The sequence below is a fragment of the Episyrphus balteatus genome, chromosome 2 (assembly GCF_945859705.1).
Source record: "Episyrphus balteatus chromosome 2, idEpiBalt1.1, whole genome shotgun sequence".
Lineage (NCBI taxonomy): Eukaryota > Metazoa > Arthropoda > Insecta > Diptera > Syrphidae > Episyrphus > Episyrphus balteatus.
The window spans coordinates 26,980,671-27,001,131 of record NC_079135.1 but is presented as its reverse complement, the minus strand read 5'-3'; the positions used below and the strand labels follow the sequence as shown (position 1 = coordinate 27,001,131).

Sequence of the window (20,461 nt, the reverse complement as noted above, 5' to 3'; positions counted from 1 at the left end):
TAATTTTTTTTTTATATAGCGACGAAGATGATACATATTGTTTTATAAAGAAAGGTCACTAAATACGGAAGAAATTTTTTCTTTAAATACCTAGCTCTAACGCATTTATAACTAATACCACCTATTGACGATATATTGACTATTCTTTTACTCTAACTGTGTTACAAAAATATACAGGGTCTCCCGGAATAAGATACCTAAGGAAAATTTAAGAGGGGATTCTTGGTTATTATTCTAAGAAAAACATTTTTTTTTCAGTAACGAAGTTTTAAGAAAACCCATGTCAATGATAATTTCTCTGTTAATAATAGTGCTAAAAAGGTAAATGTCTTTTGTTACCGACTTCCAAAAAGAAAGAGGTATTACATTCGTCTGTATTTTTTTTTTCCTCATAAGTTTGGACTGAGTGAACCAATTTTGATAATTCTTTTTGTATTGGAAAGCTGGAACTATTAGAAAAACCATAAAACCCAGTTTTGATCCATGTAAGTCGGTTTTGTTTTTTGATAAAAATGAAGAAATGTTATTCTTTGTAAATGAGTTTTTTAAAATTTTCAAAATTTCAAATTTATTAACTTATTTAGGCTGTTTGTTTTTTTCTTGCCTAGGATAATTTTTAACATTGAGCACTATTTTTATGTATAATTTGTAACCTATGTATTTGGAAATATTTTCATATTATTTATTTTCTCCAGATTATAAACAAAAATTTTAAAAAAAATTAGAGAACCGAAAGTGTGTACCGATTTATCAACCAGGTTTTTTTTTTCAATTTCTATTTTGAATGGATTAGAATACAAATTGAAAGTAATTGCAATAAAAACAAAACTTAGTGTTTTTGTCAATCATATTCATTTATTTTTGTTATCATCTTTCCCTTCTTACAACAGAAGAGGAGCTGAAGCATACGAGTAGCTCAAAGGAGACGCATATCCGTATGAAGCAGCATATCCCAAAGGAGCAGCAGCCAAAGGAGCTGAGTAGGCCAATGGAGAAGCATAAGGTGAAGCTACGTACTTAGCAGCCAATGGTGCAGCAGCCAAAGGAAGTGGAGCAGCAGCTAGATTAGCAGCAACTGGAGCGGCAACATATTTGGCAATTGGAGCGGCGTAAACAGGTGCAGTTGCAATTCCATTGTAATTCCTTGCGATCACTTGGCTAGAAGTGGCAGTAACAACTCCTGGAGCGGCAGCTACCAATGGAGCAGAGTATGCGAGTGGTGCAGCAAGAAGTCCTGGTGCTGGCTTTGCAACTGCGCAAGCGATGACAGCAAAGATGACAACGGTCTATTAAAAGAAAAATCTAATTTTACAAACACATCTTAAGGAAATTTGTGATGTTTACTTACGTATTTGAACATATTGATTAATTTTGAGTTTTTTTCGGACTGAAATGATCCAAGAGGTGGCAAAGTGTGATATGATTAAAATGCTTCAGTTCATATCAATTTATACCTCTTCACTTCTGTCTTCATTGTCAACCGAAGAAACGGTGTGGTTGGTACCAAAACTACCTAATTATAAATTCCAAACATGAATCTTCTATTAAACACGTTGAACGCCATCACCACTGCCACCAGATCGTTAAGAAATTTCAGTTTTGTAAGTGATTTTGTATTGGTGTTCATCGAACTTAAATTCAGCAAGACTTGATCTTGACATTTCCATTTTTATTTTGGGTATTTTCAGTCTATTGCGATATGAAGACATGATCGTGCTCTTTCAGACAATTTAAAAGGTGTTTGCTTTAAGAATGAATTGTCAGAGGAAAAGGCTAAAAATTTACCTCAAAACATAAAACCATTCATTATGTCTAACTTTTTTTTAAATTTTATTTCAACAAACAATTAAACTATTTTAACGACTTTTAACAAAATTTACTTTAAACTTAACAATAATTGACAATATAAGCTTTCAATTTAAGCACTGAAATCTTTTGTATAGCTTGATTAAGGCAGGTTATCTTCTAGAAGTCTTATCCTCCTTCTTTAAAACTATCAATGGTGCACTTCTATTCAATTTGTGATTGGCTTTCCATGCCAGGAAACCTTTTCCAACAGCATGGAATGATTTAATGTCTGTCGAAGGTAATTCCAATGAAGCTTTTCTCTTTTTCGTATTTCTTTCAGCAACTTGTTGCTTCTTAGCAACAACACTTTGAGTGCTCAAAAATCGATGTTTTTTCGATGTTTTTGATACAGAATTTTTGCGTGATCTTCCTTGATGGACTTCTGACCTTGAACACAGTAAATTAGCAATTTCATTCTTTCGATTATTATTAACTGCTATTTTTGGTGATGTTATCAAACTATAGCAACTTTTTGGATCAAAGACTTCTGCTTCGGTCATTGGTCGTTGGTCACAATTTCTTCGAAGATTCGGACGTTTTTTTGGTGTAATTGGAGATTGAACTGAAGCAACTGGTCCTGATTTAAGAGCATTTCGGTAAGCCTCAATATTATTTTGGCCTTGATATTTTGGCGGACTGGTGTATTTCGAACTCATCAATAACTGATCCTTCAGAATGGAAAGTTTGTCTTTGTCTCTTGGACTGATTCCTAAAATAGCTTCAATTCGTTTAGAAGCTCGAGTTTGCAAGACCCTTTCCAGATTGTCTGTTGCATTGAATGTTGGCATTTCCTTGAGATTTGTCACAGGAACACTAAGTGGATTTACTTGAGCAGTTGATTGAAGAATTCGACGATATTGTATTGTAGTAGCAGCTCGTTCTCGACGAATTCTTTGTTGTTGGTAAGCTGTCTTTGGTAGAAGCTGCTTACCTTTTATCGAGAGATTGAGTCCCATGTAGGCTGGCGAAGGAGGAATCACTTGGCGATAGATCATTTCAAAATTTCCGGTATCGGCTTTGGGCATGTTTTTTCGATCAACTACAACTGTAAAACAAAAGTATGACAAAAATGAAAAATATGCAAAAATACTATACCTCTAACAACATCTTCCAAACATTGTGGACACATTCTTGCCGTGACACTTGTTGTCGCTCCAAAATCTGGACTTGCATTGACCTCAATTAGCCAAGGATAGAAATTCTCACAGACCATAAAATCAGCTCCAAAGACTTCAAATGTATTTTGTCTTCTTTCAATATTATCCTGCGAAGCTAAAGCCGTTCCAATTATAGCTTTTCGCATTCCAGGATAAATTCTTTCCTCCCACATTTCCGATTTACCAATTTGACGAAGGTAAGCTTGAAATGAGTAGCAATCCCACATATTTTCAGTTGGTAGACGTTTATCGCGCTTTCCATTTGTGTATTTCTTTTGAATTGCATGGTTTGTGAGATGAACAGATTCGTGATGATTACTGAGACTGTATTCCTGGGAACTAAATCGAACGTAACTTTCTTTGTACATCCAAACGACTAAAGGCTGAACATTTGTTATGAGAAACCATTGACGGATGTCAAATTTGGTGTTGTGGATGATTAAGGGTCGTTCTAAAAGAAGTACAAAAAAGTTGTTTTTCAGAAATATGAATACAAAATTAAAAATTAAAAGATTAAATGGATTTTTCAAAAATAAAAAAAAGAAGAAAACATTTCTATGATTTCTAGGATTTACACGTGAAAGATTTATACATCTTATAGATCTCAAGCAAATGAATGTTTTTACGGGTGTGACAAGAAAATATTTCGGGTGTGACAAGAAAATATTTCGGGTGTGACAAGAAAACGTTTCGTTGGTGACAATTGATATTGGGGTGATATTAGGATGACTTTTTTTTATTAGTTCCCTAAAATATAATACAATAATACATACCTACAACTTTTTCAAGATATGTATTAAATTTTTCGGCTCTACTGATTTATTGAGAAAAAAGGGCGTTTGTAGAACAATCTGTTTTTTACAAGAATATCTCTTGCCTGTTTGATTAGTAGGTATACCTAATTTTTTAATTTGTTACAAAATTAAGAACAAAAACGAATTTTTGATGATTTTATCAAACTTTGGACCTCGAATAACTTTTAAACGCTTAGATACACGAAAAAGTGTATAAGCCCTGTAAAGAAATTTTGCTAAAAAGATTGATGTTAAAATGGAAAACTGCAAAGGAGAGAACTTCTAATTAATATACCTATTTAGAGCTCATAATCGATTTTTCGAAGTATAGAAAAAAAATATTCGATTTTTTTGACTCACCCTAATATATATGCATGAATTTTATTTTTTTTAATTCAAAAGATACTCTTAAAATGTTTTCACCACAAAACAAACTGCGATTTTTAGAAATATTTGCATGAGAATTTGTTAAAATCGTTTTTCGTAAATGTAATTCTTATACCTACATTTATAAAAATTTTTGCAACATTAAAAACAAAAGTAATGGTAAACAAAAACAAAAAATGAATATAAAAAAAGGTTTTTTTTAATCTAATTTTTAAAAACACTAGATATAGGTATAGTACAGGTAAAATAGTACCTACATAAATCAAGAAATAAAAAAAAAATTGTTACACTCATGAAACTTGGCACAAAGTTTGCTTTTGGGATAAGAACCAAGGACAAAAAAGTCTATACAAAAAAGTTAGGTGGAAGGGTGTTTTTTCGCTGACAAGAGGAGGGGGTGAAGGTCAAAAATATACTGAAAAAAAATTTGTAGTCGAATATCATCATATGACACATGTTTTTAAAGCATTTTATGATGCTGAATCTAATGACATACAAATAAATACAATACGATTGCTCTAAGAAAAGTTATTGCTGATTAAAAACAAGGGTGCTTGTTTTTTGACCTCAACAGGTAAAATATAACCGAAACCCATGTGAAAAACATGTTACACTGATAAAATTCGGGATGAAGGCTTAAGATAAAACAGGGCCAATGAATTCATAAAGTTCTTAAAAATATTTTTTGTGAAAGGGTGTTTTTTTTTATAGGTTAAGTTGTGTGTGAGAAAGGTATCATAACAGCTAACTTATATTTAATTAATTTTTAAAACTTGGTGAAATAGTTTTGGTTGGTATAAGAATTAAGAATCTATAAAAAGTAAAAAAATATCTTGAGTGAAAGGGTGTTTTTTTTTCAAGAAATGATGAAATTCGGAATTAGTACCACAAACACTGGGAAAAAATTGTTACACCAATTAAAATTGGTAAAAATGTTTGATTTATAACAGAAACCAAGAACCCAAAAAGTCTATACAAATATTTTAGGTTAAAGGGTGTTTTTTTTTTTTTTGGGAAAATAGGGAAAATCCGCGATAAGTCCAATAAAATCAATGATGTAAAAGGTACCCTCACGAAAAAAAAAATAATTTGTTGAAATCTGTTGATTCAACTACAAAAGAGTCTGAAAAAAAAAACACTTTTATGGCCGGTACCGTTAATACCAGTTTAAAAATACATTTTTTACTTGCGATAAAGGTAGGTACCTGCTATAAAACGGCTGTAAGGATTTTGATTAAAATTTTTCAACCGTTATTAACGGTACCTGTCATAGAACGGTTATTTTGATTTATGACTTTCTCGTAAACGACAAAGCAAATTTCAACCAAAATTTTTACACATGTTAAAATAAATGTTATTTAAAAACTAAAAAAAATTTCAAAAAACACATTTTTGGATTTTTAAAAACTAGGTAGGTAGGTATTACAAAATTTTTTTTTCGAAAAATCAATTTTTTGAAAACGGGTTGATGAATTTTATCGAAATTTCGTTTTATGTGTTGAATGATATTTTCTTAAAAATGGAATACCAACGGCTCTAACGATTTTGGAATTTTTTTTTTCTAAAAGTTCCTTTTTATGCAAGAAATCAATTTGCATACTAGGTTTTGTGAATAATTTCATTTTAATCGATGTTCAATTAATTATAAAAGCCGATTTTATTTTTTTTTTACACTACTTATGAAATTAATTAAAAATAACAAAATTTAAATTTTCTCTAATTTTTTTTTCGGTAAAAAAGCTTTAAGATAGAGTTTCTTTTACAATAACAACAAGTACGTGTGACCCCAGTTGCAAATTGTTTTATTTTTGTTTCAAATTAACGACTTTCCTGCGATATTTTTAATCAATATCGTTTTTGAATTTAAATTTTCTTTTATATAACAGGTACTGTAAATTTCTGTCTTTAAAAACAAAAAAAAATAAAAACAACTTACCTACTTTCTAAAGAACCACCGAAAATACCTTTAGAATATTCTCAGTTCACTTCCTTATACGAAATTTAAATTTTATTTGTGCTTGTGAAAAACTAAAAAACCGCTGTTATTTCCATTATCCTATTTATGTTTTTTAGTTTGCACTTTTTGTTACTTTGCCTAGTGCAATCAAAGTTTTTTATCACTTTCAAAACTATTTTCACGTGAAACTTGATATTGCTAAATTTTCTCAAATTACTCATTAACAAGTACCTATCTACTCGTAAAATTGATCCTTTACTTCCTTGAAACTGTCTGAAATACTTGAAAAATGAACTTGAACTCATTAACAAACCACAGCCTAAATTTCTCATGTTCAAAATGTCTCCCAAAAACTAAATAATTTAATATAATCAAGGAAGGAATAGGTTCATTTATAAATCATAACAAATTTATTAATATCCTCTAAAAAAAAAAATATCCTTCGTGTGTTGACATTTTAAATATCTTAAAACAACATTATATTTCCCTTCCCACATATTTCTCTTCGTTATTCTAAAAATAGTTTAATTTGCCTTTATGAAATCCGGTTGGTGTAACTGACGCATTTTCGTTCTAAAACAAACAACATACAAAACTTAATGTGCAAAAAAACCTTGCAGAAACAACGGAAACCATCATCATATAGAGAACAAAATATTCTTAACTCATGAGTAATTATAATCCACCATCAAACATATCAAGGACACACGCATATGGGTAAAACCTCAAAGATAACAAATTACCTTCCTGGCAACCATAAATTATTGTCATGATGACGCGTTCAAGAGTAAGAAAGAGAGAGCAGAGAAAGAGGCAGTTACCTCACAGAGCTAAAGATTTAATAATAGAATTTTGTGGTTCCTTTTCAAACACACACACACAACAACTCCTTCCTTCGACCAAAATTAATGGCGTTAATTACATTCTCATTCCCACACACACAACTCCTTTCTCTATGCTTTCCAAATTTTCTTCTTCTATAGAAACTATAATTTGAATGCAGAGCTGCACGAAATAACCCTTTCGCCCATTCAAAAACTCACCAATATATTTCTGTATAACAAATCTGCTTTTCGAAGCCACCGAAGGATTGATGACTCCCATGATTTTTTTCAAATTATCCATCAACTGAATCCCCCTGCCCCGACACTTGTTCGCCGGCTTAATAATCCAAATATTCTGATACCCGTCCAAGCAATATTGTGGCCAATTCTTCTTCACATTCTCCAAAATACAACTTCCCGTTTTGATCAAATTCTCCACCAGTCTCTGTGGATCGGCCAAAATACGCCCATTCTGATTGGCCAACAAATGCTGCTGGCTCAAAAAAGCATCCCAGTCGTGCTCCCACACATGCGGTAGCTCTTCCAAATCAATGTCTTGATGATTGCACGCATCCACATACTCGTTGCATCGTTTGAATGCAAATTCAATTGCATTGAAAGGAACCTTGCCGGAGGCAGAAAACACACCATCGTAGCCAGTTTCTGTGAACTTATCGACCATCCATTTGATGAACGAAATGCATGCGGTGATTTTGAAATTGTCTATAAACTCGGCCAGTTCCTCGGGGCTCCAGGCATTGAAGCAGCGAGGGAAGAAGAGCTCCGAAATACCCTCTTCATAGAACCAATGAAAGTCCTTCAAATTGCTACACAAACCCTCCTTGGAGGTGAAGGGAACACGCTGAATTTTATTTATCATCATTACGGGATTCTTGGCCAAATCGATGTAGTCACATTTTTCCTTGCGGGCCGTCCAAAGGAAGTCAATGGGAACGTGCTCAAGGAATCTTGATAGAATACTACGTTCGCACTTGAGGATGTACTGACGACGGGACTCACTGAATTTACGTTTGGGCAAGTTCTGGGCGATGTCCTCGTAGGTCACTTGACACGTTCCCGATGGTATGTGTTTCCGGTGCACATCCAATTTCTCGACCCATCCTCGGGCTGTCAAAGCATTCCTTACTGAGTTGAAACACCCTCGAATGGTGAAGGTTTTGTTGGAGTGGACGGCTTCTTGGGCCAACTTTCGAAGACTGTTCATTCGTTCGACTGATATCCAAGTCCTTCGGTTGCAATAAGTCGTATTTGGGGGGTCTTTTTGCTGTTGCTGCTGGTCATCATTATTTTGCTGGGCGTTGTTGTTTAGGGGATTTATTTTGTTGGGATTACAATTTTCAGTATCCTCATTGAAATTGTTGTTATTATTATTGCTGATGGTAGTGGCAGTGTTGTTGGTGGTGGTTTTATGAACCATTTTGTGAGTACTCTCTTGTTGCAACTTAAAATTAACTTTTATTCTTCTTCTCGGAACAAATGTCACGTAAGAACTAATTCGATTTTCGTTTTTGCTATTCTGTGTCCTGGATATCCTCCGACTATGGGGGCTAATAAAGCTCACGTTGTGCCTCCTCAGCTCCAGCTATAAATACCCCTCTCTACCTTGTTTGTGTATACAAAAATACACCTGCCACGCCAACAAAACCTATAGCATATGTTCAACAAAATTCAACTTATGCTGTTACACGAAGGTTGCTTGCTTGCAACTGGAGCTTCCTTCTTTTTCCTATACTCCTTATTGCCTTACAAAAATGAATGAAGATATAAAAATAAAAAACCATGATATTGGGAAAAAATGTTAGTATAGAAAGGCAACTTCCAACAACCTAGTTTTTTTTGTGTCGAACTATTAAAGCTCACGAACGCGAATTCTTTCAAAAAAATATAACTTTGATGTCTGTAAAGGTTGTAGTGGCGAAGTATGCTATTGATAGAACAGGGTTGTTATAAAAAGACAGATTTGGCAGAATGTTTCTGAACTTTATCTTGCTCAACAGGTATTCATCATGAAGACATCCCAATTAACATTTCAGCTTCGATAAAGGTACTATCGAAGCTACATCTAAGATACTTTTAAACTTTAGTACACTCAGAGAAAAAACGCATAGTAATTTTTAATCCGTTCTACATTGAATCAATGGTGAAAAATATATTCAATAATTTTCTAAAAATCGTCCTATGGTTAACTTACAGTTTGTCACATAAATTTTTTTAAGTGAGATGGCACAGTGGAAAAGCACAAGCTTGTCAACCCAGATATAGCAGGTTCGATCCCCAGCGGATGCCAGTTTTACTTTTTTATTTTTTTTTAATGTGTGAACAACTTAGATTTAAAGTGTGCTACTTTGATTCAATCATTTTCCACTTTAGGCTAAAAATGTAGTGATTTTCCATTGATTCAAAGTGGTTTCGATTGATTTTACGTTGTTTTTTGGCTCAATGTACGATTTTTGAACATGGAAAAAGGAAAACATTATACGAGTTGGATCCTTTATAGCAGGCATGTCAAACTCAATGGTAACGAAGGGCCAAAACAGCTAGATCAAAATTTTTATGGGCCGCAGAAAAAAGTAGAACTAAAATTTTTATAAAATAAATTTATGAAAAACAGGAAAAATGATAACATTAATGTATTCCATTTACCATGTTTTTTCTAAGACCAAGGTTAGTTAGGCTGGATCTTATAGGTAACTCATTCCTCTTAATGACTTAAATAACAACTCGCATCGACAGGTACATTTAACAGGAAAAAAGCGAAGAAAATCAAGAGAACTTGTCTCTCAAAGACATAAATCTGCAAGCCTTTTTATATATTCAGTATTAAAGTTAATATTTTTGTGCGGATTATTTTTGATACGACCGATAAAGATAGATACGGATTAACTTAAAAAAAAGTAAAAGAATTCATAAATTTCGATAAATAATAACATAAATAATAACGTGTAATAGGGATTAAGCTCTTAAAGACATTTTCGTTTTGATTCTACGATTTCGGAATAGGCTTGAGGCTCAAAGATTCTATATTTGTGCATAATGGGGTCCTTGCCATAAAACTAAGAATGTCACGTTATACTTCTATACAAAAATTAAATTATTGGATCGGTCTGGAAACTCTCCGGTCATGAAATCCATAAAAAACGTCGTTTAGAGCTTATTTCCTTTTGTACGTTGTTTTTTATCAAAATTTAAAATCGACAAAAACTTTGAAAATTGAGCAACATGAAACAAAATTTGCATTTTTTTCGCTTGGGCCTAATAATATGGCAAAGTACTGTAAATTATAAACTTAAACTCAAAATTATTAAAAATGTGGAATGGGCCGCAGATTTATGCGTTGTGGGCCGCATGCGGCCCGCGGGCCGCAAGTTTGACATGCCTGCTTTATAGCAATATCCTTATAAGATCTATAAGAATTCTAAAAGAAGCTTTAACGAAGCTCTATCGAAGCTGAAATATTTGAAAGATAGCTTTGGAAGAGCTTCTATTATTCAATGTCAAAACAAAAAACAAATACAAAATTTCGCAATTTCTGCAAAGCTTCTTTAAGTTCAGTTACCGAAGCCTTTCCAAAAAAACAATCTTTCCTCGGTTAAGTTTCCTTAACTGTATTTAAGCAACTTAATAGATTTTGTTAAACAAGTTCGAACTTCTATAAGAAATTAAATTCTGAAGCAAGCTCTATACAAGCTCTTTAAACTCTGTGACATTTGGTAAGTGCGTCAAAAATCGTAAAAAAAGCACTTTTTCAAAAATGTTCAGAATTGTTCAAAACTTCAGTTTTCGGTTGAATATTAGATTAAAGTGAAATGGTTAGTGCATCGAAAATATTTAAAAATGCAATTTTTCACAAACTGATAAGAATTATTCAAATATTCAATATTCGGTTGAATTTGGGACTAAAGTGCAATGGTAATTGTATGAAAAAGGAAAAAAATGCACTTTTCTCAAAAATCTCCAGAATTGTTCCAAAATTAAGTTTACGATCGATGTTTGGACTAAAGTGCAATGGAAAAAGCAATAATAATGGTTAAAATGCAAGTTTTTCGAAAATGTACAGAAAAGTTTAAAACTTGATTTTGGTGCACATAAAAAATGATAAAAATTAAATTTTTTCATAAATGTTCAAATTGTTCCATACTTCAATTTTCGGTTGAAGTTTGGACTAAACTGCAATATTGAGGGCGTCAAGGGTGGTAGAAATGCATTTTTTTCAAAAATGTTCAGAATAGTTCAAAAATTAAGTTTTTGGTTGGTTGTTGGGACTAAAATGGTAAAGATGTACTTTGTTTCAAAAATTGAACTAAAGTGCAACAAAAATGGTAAAAAATTACTTTTTTCTTGCAGAACAGTTAATTCTTAAAGTTGTATCTTTTTTTTTTATAGAATTACAACAACAGTTTTCTGAATAATATAACAACGCTGTTTAAAACTTTTTCAATGCAGTTTCCATAGAATCGAAAAGTTTTCTTTTTTTTTTTTCTTTTTTTTATGTCTGCTTCAATGGAAGAAGTATGTTTGCTTATGTTATTGAATACCAACGCTAATTATTATTATGAAATGTAGGTCAGTTCTTAAAACGTAAACAATAAATCAAATCCAAAGAGAGAAAGAGATAGAGAATGCGCGCCATATCTGCTTACATTTATACGACCTACCACTATAATAACGTGCTCGTGTATACTATTTTTTTTTCACTTCAGATTCTTTGATGTAGTAAGCTTAGAACAAGCTTTTATCTACGATCAGAGGCTCATCATAAGTGCATGTTAGTGGTTAGTAAACAAAAAATACAACCTCCCACATGCACAATATAAAACAAAATAATTACGAACAAATTTACAAGTTATACAATTATAAGTACAAAAAATCCAACATTATATAATTTATTTAAAACATTGATTAACAGTCACGATTGTGGAGCACTGGTTCGAAACAATGTTTTTAAACCCATTTTCGTCAAATTAAAGTCTAAGGATGAATGGTTCAAGTTAAAAAGTTTACTCATGCGACTAAGAGGCTCATTAATACCATAGTTTGTTCTATGAAAGTCGATATGCAAAGGTTCAAATCTTCGTAAAAGGTGAGATCCACCCGGATAATTTATACCAATACAAGCTAATAGATCAGGAGCGTCAATTTGGGAATTAATTAGCTGATGAAGAAAGATTAAATCATTATTTACACGTCTCTGTGCTAAAGTTTGCATCTGAAGAAGTTGAATACGATGTTCATAAGGTGGCAAGTTGAAAGGATCGGTCCAAGGAAGACCTTTTAGAGCGAAGCGTACAAAATTGTGTTGAATAGATTCAATTCGGTTTTTATGAACTTCATAAAAAGGACTCCATACTTGAGAAGCGTACTCAAGATGGGGTCGAACGTAGCAGTTGTACAAAGATAGAGTAACAAATGGATCATCAAATTCCTTTGCCCAACGTTTAATAAAACCAAGCATTGAGCTCGCTTTATTTACTATAAAATTGATGTGTTCAGTAAATCCTAAATTTGAACTAAATTGGACACCCAAGTCTTTGAAACTAAATACTCGACAAAGTTTATGTTGCAAGATGTAGTAATCAAAAGTATTAATGACTCGTTTTCTCGAGAATGTAATTGTTTGGCATTTAGCTGGGTTAAGTGAAAGGCCATTTTTACCATCATTGTCAGACTTAATTTCTTTAAAAATCTTCATATCATCAGCAAATATTAGAATATCACTTGAAGTTATGCACGAGATTACGTCGTTTATAGCTAAAATGAATAAAAATGGGCCTAGGTGACTTCCCTGAGGGACTCCAGAGTTGGCTATGAAAATATCTGAAAGACAGTTTCTAAATTTGACCTGATAGGATCTTTGGTTAAGATAAGATTCAACCCAGGCAATAAAAATACGTGGAAAACCAAAAGCTTTTAATTTGAAGATTATTATTTTATGACTAAGTTGATCAAATGCCTTTGAAAAGTCAGTGTAAACGCAGTCAACTTCATTACCCTTTTCTAATGCATTTGAACATTTATTTAAGAAGCTAAGAAGATTAGTTGTAGTAGATCTTTTTCTTACAAAGCCATGTTGCTTTTCACTTATCAGATTTTTACTATAAAATGCTAGACTATCACAAACAACTTGCTCAAAAACCTTTGGAATGCAGGATAGTTTCGAAATAGGCCTATAATTCTTTATATCTGTCTTATCACCCTTCTTGAAAACAGGAGTGAGGAATGACTTTTTCCAGATGGAGGGAAATTTTCCTGACTTGACGGAAAGTTTGAATAAAAATGTTAGAGGCTGAACTAGGGAGTTTCTACAGTTTTTTAATACTATTGGTGGCACACCATCTGGGCCAGCAGAACAATCATCATTTAAGGATGAAAGAAGGTCTAACACAGTACTTTGCAGTACAGGGATGTTCGTACAGCTCGTTTCGGAATATGAATGTAAATTTTTGAAATAGACTTCGTCAACATCAACAGTCTTATTAACAAATGAATTACGAAAGTTACTGGCGAAAGCATTGCAAATGTCAAATGTTTGATGTAATGTAATATCTTCATGAGTGAAATTTGCTGGATATCCATCTGAGTTTTTCTTTGAGTTAACAAGGTTCCAAAATGACTTTGGATCTTTTCTTAGGGAATTTCCTTTCTCAATCATGTAGTCGGTGTACAAATTTTTTGAATGAGTTTTGAATTCTTCAAATAGTTCAACGTAAGAAGCGTGATCAACTGGTGAAAGGGTTCTTAAAAAAAGTTTCCATGCTTTATTTCGTTTATTTCTAAGTATTTTTAGGTCTTTTGTGTACCAAGGGTGACTAAAATTATTATTATTATTTGATTTTTTCATGGAAAGGGAATTTACAAGACAGCTGTTAAGGATGTTATAAAAATTTGTAACTGCTTCATCAATATTAGATAATGTAAGTATATTTTCTATCCCTGAACTAGATATGTTTTCAGAAAGCAATTCGAAATTTGCTTTTTTAAAATCAAGAGTGTAAGAGCAATCAAAATCGTTACTGTTTTCAGTAATATGATTGCTCCAGTCAAAGAAGATATCCAAAGGTGGATGGTAACCGTCTATATTAGTGATACCAGTTCTAGACTCTAGAACAAGAGTACTAATAGCGTCAGAGGAAAATACTAAATCGAGAATTCGATTTTTATAGTTTTTAATACAGCTTATCTGCTGTAAGTCAGTATACAAAATTTTGTCTAATAAAGCAAGCTCATTTTGTGAAGATGTTAGTGAAGCTTCTTGATATGTTTCATCATCGGAAGGGACCCAATCAATGTGAGGTAAATTGAAGTCTCCTAAAAGTAATATGTTGCTATTGGAGCAAGACAGGTCAAGTACGTAATCTAAAGCCATCGAAAGCTCTGTATAAGAGGATGATGTACTTTTTGGAGGGATATATACATTTAGAATATAAATTGATTTAGTCATTGAAGAAATTTTAACGCAGATTAAGTCAATTGAGAGCTTAAACGGGAATGATATGGAAGAAGAAACAAATTTATTTCGAACCGCTACTAAGACACCTCCTCCGAGTTCCTTTGCATTTCCAGTGTGGCGATCTTTTCTGTAAACTAAGAACTCTTGACAAAATAGTTCCGTGTCTAAAAAGCTAGCATTTAACCAAGTTTCTGTTAAAATAAATATATCATGTGGAAATGTTTGTGAATTCATGAAGATGTCAGCGGTTTTGCTGCGTAACCCCCTTACGTTTTGGTAAAAGAGGGCAATCCTGCTGAGTTTTTTGTCGAAGGTGTTTTAGATACAGGGTGTTTTTTTGTGATGGAGAACTCTTTAACTAAGGTTTCTAGGGGCCAAATATGAGTGTTGCAAATGGAATCAAAATAAGTTGGGTTTGTTACAATTTTAAATGATGAAATAAAACTATTGGGCTTACTTATTTTTGTGCACTTAACAGATGCTGTTGAAGGAATGCTTTTACAAGAAACTAAATGGGAAATAATATCATCAGGAGATGTATTAGGGTCTAAACGTGAAACGAAAATCGATCTTGGTTTCGAAACAGCCTTGATTATATTAGTACTAGCAACGGTGGTTGTCGAGGCTACTGGTTGAGTAGGATCAGGTAATACGGCAATAGGATGAGGATTTGTGTTGAGATTTGTGCGTTTTGGAGATGGACCAGAATTTTTCACATTCGATGAATTGTCTCTCCTTCTTTTTTTGTTAACTTTTTGGGTACGTACATGAGCTTTGTTTATACCGGAACCAGACTGGGCAAGAATATCATCATCGTGAGAAGAAATTAAATATGGAGGAAGGTCAGGAACTAAATCATCAGTTGAAGTGGAGTTATTTACCATACTGTTAGTTATGGAAAAAGAATTTAAATTTGAGACCGCAGTATTAAAAACATTCAGAAGTTCTTCGAAACCTTTTGAGAGTTTTAAAATGTCTGCTTTAAAAGAAGACATTTTGAAAGCTAATGTAGATATAGATAATTCGCGGCAATCAGGGCAATACCAATAGGCAAACTTTGAGTTAGAAATCTTTTCGATAAAACCATTAGTGGAACCAATGCATTTTGCATGGTAGAGATTACCACACGGTCCGAAACAAGCATATAAAGGAGTAGAAATCGACCCATCAGAACAATTTTTAGTCGAGCAAACCATGGTATTTATGAGAAATACAATAAAAAAAATTAAGTAAAAATGATATTTAAAAATATAAAAAATAAAAAAAATAATAAAAATAAGAAAAAATAATAATATTGAAATAAACAAATTAAATAAGAAATAATAAAAAAACAAAAAAAAAAAAAAAATTGTATGAAAATCAATTAAAAAAAAAGAAATTGATTTTTGGTCAGACAGCGGGAATTGAACCTGAACCCCTAAGAATAAAAAAAAATAATCAAAAAGAACCACGCTTTTACCACTTGAACCGCGGACGCTTTTAATATTTTAAAAACGAATTCAAATAAGAAGCTAATAAAATGGGCTTAAAAATATTAAAACAAAAGAAAGTGAGCTATGAACTAATAAATGGAATTTATAATGAGGGGAAGTGCTAATGCATATACCTATAGGAAAAATACACTGACACATGCAAATAAAGAAAAAAAACACTCAAACTGAGGGAAACTTGTTTTTTTTTTTTATTTTTAATAATTACCGGAGACTATTTTTTTTATTACCATATACTATTTAATTTTAAACACTTTTAACACAATTAAGAGAATTATTATAGATAAATACAAAATAGTACACTTTTTTCAGTGCACTAACACAAAAATTTGAAATTAAATTTAAAAATTTACTAATAAAAACGACAAAAAACACGGAGACTATTATAACACACAGCTACAATAAATGAACCAGTGCTGTCCACTGTTTTAATTTGTTTGTTTAATTGGTGGAGGTTTTATATTTTTGTTGAGGCAAGGACTTTTAGGAAATTATTTTACATGACTTTGACAATTAACATTTTTTTGACATGAATTGTAAATTTTTAATCATTAGATATAAAATGGGTTCTTAAATTAGGTTGTGACATGTAATTCGTTAAAGACCAAATACGTTTGAGAGAATAGTAAAATTTCGGTAAAACTTTATCGAATATGCGACGACAGTAATTTAAAAACATGATAGCACCTCCAAAAATCCCCAAAATATATAAAAGGAAAGGTCAAGATCAAACATTTCGGAATTTAAGTTCGACGACACAATCAAGTTTCCAATCATAAACAAAACCAAAATTTCAAAACCGACAGAGGCATCTAACCAACGTGCTCAATGGCTCATGCATGTTTTGAATTAGTAATAAGCTTGGGCGGTGCTAACAACCAACTACTGTTTGTTCGATTGACAATAAGTAATGACGAGTTTGGCAAAAGTGAATACCTATAAATTGATATGAACTGGAGCATATGAAATCATAACACACTTTACCATCTCTTGGATCATTTCAGTCCGAAAAAAAAACCAAAACCTCTTCAATATGTTCAAATACGTAAGTTATTCAGAGTTCAAGACTTTCCAAAGGATCGCTTAGTAATAAAACGGTTTTTGTATTTTTGTAGACCGTTGTCATCTTTGCTATCATCGCCTGCGCTGTCGCCAAACCAGCACCAGGACTTCTTGCTGCACCACTTGCATACTCTGCTCCATTGGTTGCTGCCGCTCCAGGAGTTGTCACTGCGACCAGTAGCCAAGTGATCGCAAGGAATTACAATGGAATTGCAACTGCACCTGTTTTTGCTGCTCCAGTAGCCAAATATGTTGCCGCTCCAGTTGCAGCCCCATTAGCAGCTAGATATGTAGCTTCTCCATATGCTTCGCCATTGGCTTACTCAGCTCCTTTGGCTGCTGCTCCTTTGGGATATGCTGCTTCATACGGATATGCGTCTCCTTTGAGCTACTCGTATGCTTCAGCTCCTCTTCTGTTGTAAGAAGAAAAGATGATAACGAAAATAAATGAATATAATTGACTACAAAACCAAATTTTGTTTTTATTGCGATAGCTTTTTTCGTTCCAGTAAAAGAAGAAAAAAAAATTATTAGGGAAAATCAGGGTAAAATTTGAACCTGGCTGAAAATCGGACAAATTTTAGATTCATTAAAAAAAATAAATTGAAAACCTAGTGTAGAAAAAATTTTGATTTTGTAGTTTCAAAAAAAAAATTTTCTAATCTCGATTTTTTTTTATAATTTGGTAGAGTCAATAATGTGCAGTTTTTAGATTTTTTTTTAATCTAAAGAATTAGTTTTTTTTTTTTAAGTATTTTAAAATAGCTTTCAAATAATGGGCCAAAGTACTCTTAGATCAATAAAAAATTGTCCCTTTGGTTCAATTCCTTTTTCCATGAAACAAAAGTACAAATTAGGAAAAAAAAATAAAATTAATTATATGAAGTTTTCACTAATTTGGTAAAAACCCTTAAAAATATTATCCCGAACAATGCGAAAAAGTTTTTAAGTTTTTGTCGGGCTTGGCTTTAGTTGCAGTTTATGGTTTATCACACTAATTTCTATTTTCATGAATGAAAAGCCTCTGTGACCTGACCACAGTCCACAGAGTTTTTAATCGATCCCGCAGAATTTTTTTTTTTAATTTTTATTTAAATCATTCTGAAAAATAGTTTAACAAAGTGATTTGCAATCATGTTTTTTCCCTCAGTGTAGATACCTTTTACGAATTTTTATACGAATATTCAAAGATTTGTACTAAATTTCAAAAGGCAACCTAGAAGAACTAAGGACGCCATTGTGTTGAATATTTTGAGCGTGTTGAAAAAAACTCTTTTTTTTCAAAAATGGTAGAAGTGAAATCTTAAAAAATCATTTTTCTTGCAAAAAAAAAAAAAAAAAATAAAATAGAAAAAATCTACCTATTTTTATTCTATCACCTTCAAATCCATGTTTTTTATATGACAACCTATATAAATTTTATATCATCTGAAAGCTTGTTGTCTTAGCTCAAAATATATACATCGATCAGGTCTATGAGACATCTACAAAAAGAGCTAGAATTTTTTGAACTCGATCAATTTCCATAAAAAAAAGCGAAAAAACACGTATTTTTATCTTCTCACGCTATTAAATGCATTTTTTACCTAACAACCTATAAAACCTATAGAAAAAATCTACCTATTTTAATTCTATCACCTTCAAATCCATGTTTTTTATATGACAACCTATATAAATTTTATATCATCTGAAAGCTTATTGTCTTAGCTCAAAATATATATATCGATCAAGTCTATGAGACATCTACAAAAAGAGCTAGAATTTTTTAAACTCGATGAAATTTCATCCAAAAAGCAAAATAAACATTTATTGTTATGTTCTCATGCTATTAAATCAATTTTTTTGTTTGACAACCTATAAAAAATTGTATACCATGTGAAAGCTTATTGTTTCACCTTGTATAATGACGCATAAATCTTATTTCAAAGATGTCTACAAGAGAAGTTAGAATTTTTTAAAGTCAACCATGTCGAATTTCCAGACTGAGATTACGGTACTTCCTGCACTGGTAGCTGGTCATCGCCAACAGATCTCCACAGGTGTTTTGAGGTATTTTTAAAATTTGTTTCAATTTAAGATTGTGTAACTTGTAGAGCACGTAACGTTATGTGTGATTTATTAAAGTTAAATCAAATTTGTATGTGCACTAGATCAAAAGATATAACGTGTGTTGGAAAAGAACATCTTTTTACCGTTATCTCCGAATTTTGAATATGAAATTAATTAAAATTTTGTACAATTATAATTATTTAATTGCCTATATACAGTACAAATTTCAATCATCTATCTATTAAAACAAAAAAGTTATAACAAGTTGAAGTCGTGTCGCGTTTTCGTTTCATCTTGTATCAAATCACTACGATACTAAAGAAGTTTTCACTTCAAAAACAAAAAAAATGTTACTCACGGTACCTGTCATGTCATAGAAACATTTTCTTCATTCCTGTCTTACTCGTAAACTACTCAAACAAATTCAACCAGTTTTATACAGAAGCGTTTTTGTTTTTGAATGTTGTACACAAATTTCAACTCAGTTTTTTTTTTATCAATTTTTTGAAAACAGGTAGGTAGATTAATTTTTTTAAACTTTGTTTTTATGTTTCGATTAATTATTTTATTTTAAATGGTATACCAATTTTTTTTTTCTTTGAAAAATTTTGGAAAATTTGGATTTACCATGTATAAAAAATTATTTAAAAAAAACGGCTGAAAAGGTATTTTTTCGACAATTTGTACCCCTTGGATTTTTACGAAAATCCGAAAAAAATAAATTATTTGATAGGTAAATAATTTCACTATTATTTTTATTATTATTTTATTTAAAAGAATATTGGGTTCCGTTATTTTTGTAGTAGATCTCCTAGACGACCTCCAGAAAAAGGTGTCTGGCGGTTAGCAAGATATCTCTGATCCAAGTCACTTAAAATTAAAAAAAAAAAAATCATGTGTGCAATTAACACGTGGTAGAAGTGAAACCTTAAAAAATCATTTTTCTTGAAAAAAAAAAAAAAATAAAATAGAAAAAATCTACCTATTTTTAATCTATCACCTTCAAATCCATGTTTTTTATGTGTCAACCTATATACATTTTATATCATCTGAAAGCTTATTGTCTAAGCTCAAAATATTTATATCGATCAGGTCTATGAGACATCTACAAAAAGAGCTAGAATTTTTTAAACTCGATGAAATTTCATCAAAAAAAGCAAAAAAAACATTTATTTTTATGTTCTCATGCTATTAATTCAATTTTTTTGTTTGACAACCTATAAAAGCTTATTGTTTCACCTTGTATAATTATGCATAAATCTTATCTCAAAGATGTCTACAAGAGAAGTTAGAATTTTTTAAAGTCAACCTTGTCGAATTTCCAGACTGAGATTACGGTACTTCCTACACTGGTAGCTGGTCATCGCCAACAGATCTCCACAGGTGTTTTGAGGTATGTTTCAATTTTTTCAATTTAAGATTGTG

The 20,461-nt window shown here is 31.8% G+C and overlaps 4 protein-coding genes across 4 annotated transcripts; 1 reads left to right on the top strand and 3 right to left on the bottom strand.

The window, feature by feature from the left end:
* Positions 1–846: 846 nt before the first annotated feature.
* On the bottom strand, positions 847–1,476 carry LOC129911261 (cuticle protein 38-like). The gene is made up of 2 exons (XM_055988991.1): positions 1,349–1,476; positions 847–1,286 (listed from the first exon to the last, which is right to left on the bottom strand). Exons 1-2 carry the CDS (start codon positions 1,358–1,360, stop codon positions 882–884), a joined length of 417 nt encoding a protein of 138 aa, XP_055844966.1. The 5' UTR covers positions 1,361–1,476; the 3' UTR covers positions 847–881.
* A 389-nt stretch (positions 1,477–1,865) lies between these two features.
* On the bottom strand, positions 1,866–8,734 carry LOC129910222 (tubulin glycylase 3A). Its single transcript, XM_055987503.1, has 3 exons — positions 7,187–8,734; positions 2,944–3,456; positions 1,866–2,893 (listed from the first exon to the last, which is right to left on the bottom strand). Exons 1-3 carry the CDS (start codon positions 8,403–8,405, stop codon positions 1,959–1,961), a joined length of 2,667 nt encoding a protein of 888 aa, XP_055843478.1. The 5' UTR covers positions 8,406–8,734; the 3' UTR covers positions 1,866–1,958.
* LOC129909347 (uncharacterized) lies at positions 8,657–15,631 on the bottom strand. The gene is made up of 2 exons (XM_055986433.1): positions 14,893–15,631; positions 8,657–8,730 (listed from the first exon to the last, which is right to left on the bottom strand). Exons 1-2 carry the CDS (start codon positions 15,629–15,631, stop codon positions 8,657–8,659), a joined length of 813 nt encoding a protein of 270 aa, XP_055842408.1.
* A 946-nt stretch (positions 15,632–16,577) lies between these two features.
* LOC129910042 (cuticle protein 38-like) lies at positions 16,578–17,430 on the top strand. The gene is made up of 2 exons (XM_055987285.1): positions 16,578–16,970; positions 17,041–17,430. Exons 1-2 carry the CDS (start codon positions 16,959–16,961, stop codon positions 17,407–17,409), a joined length of 381 nt encoding a protein of 126 aa, XP_055843260.1. The 5' UTR covers positions 16,578–16,958; the 3' UTR covers positions 17,410–17,430.
* The last annotated feature ends 3,031 nt before the right edge of the window (positions 17,431–20,461 follow it).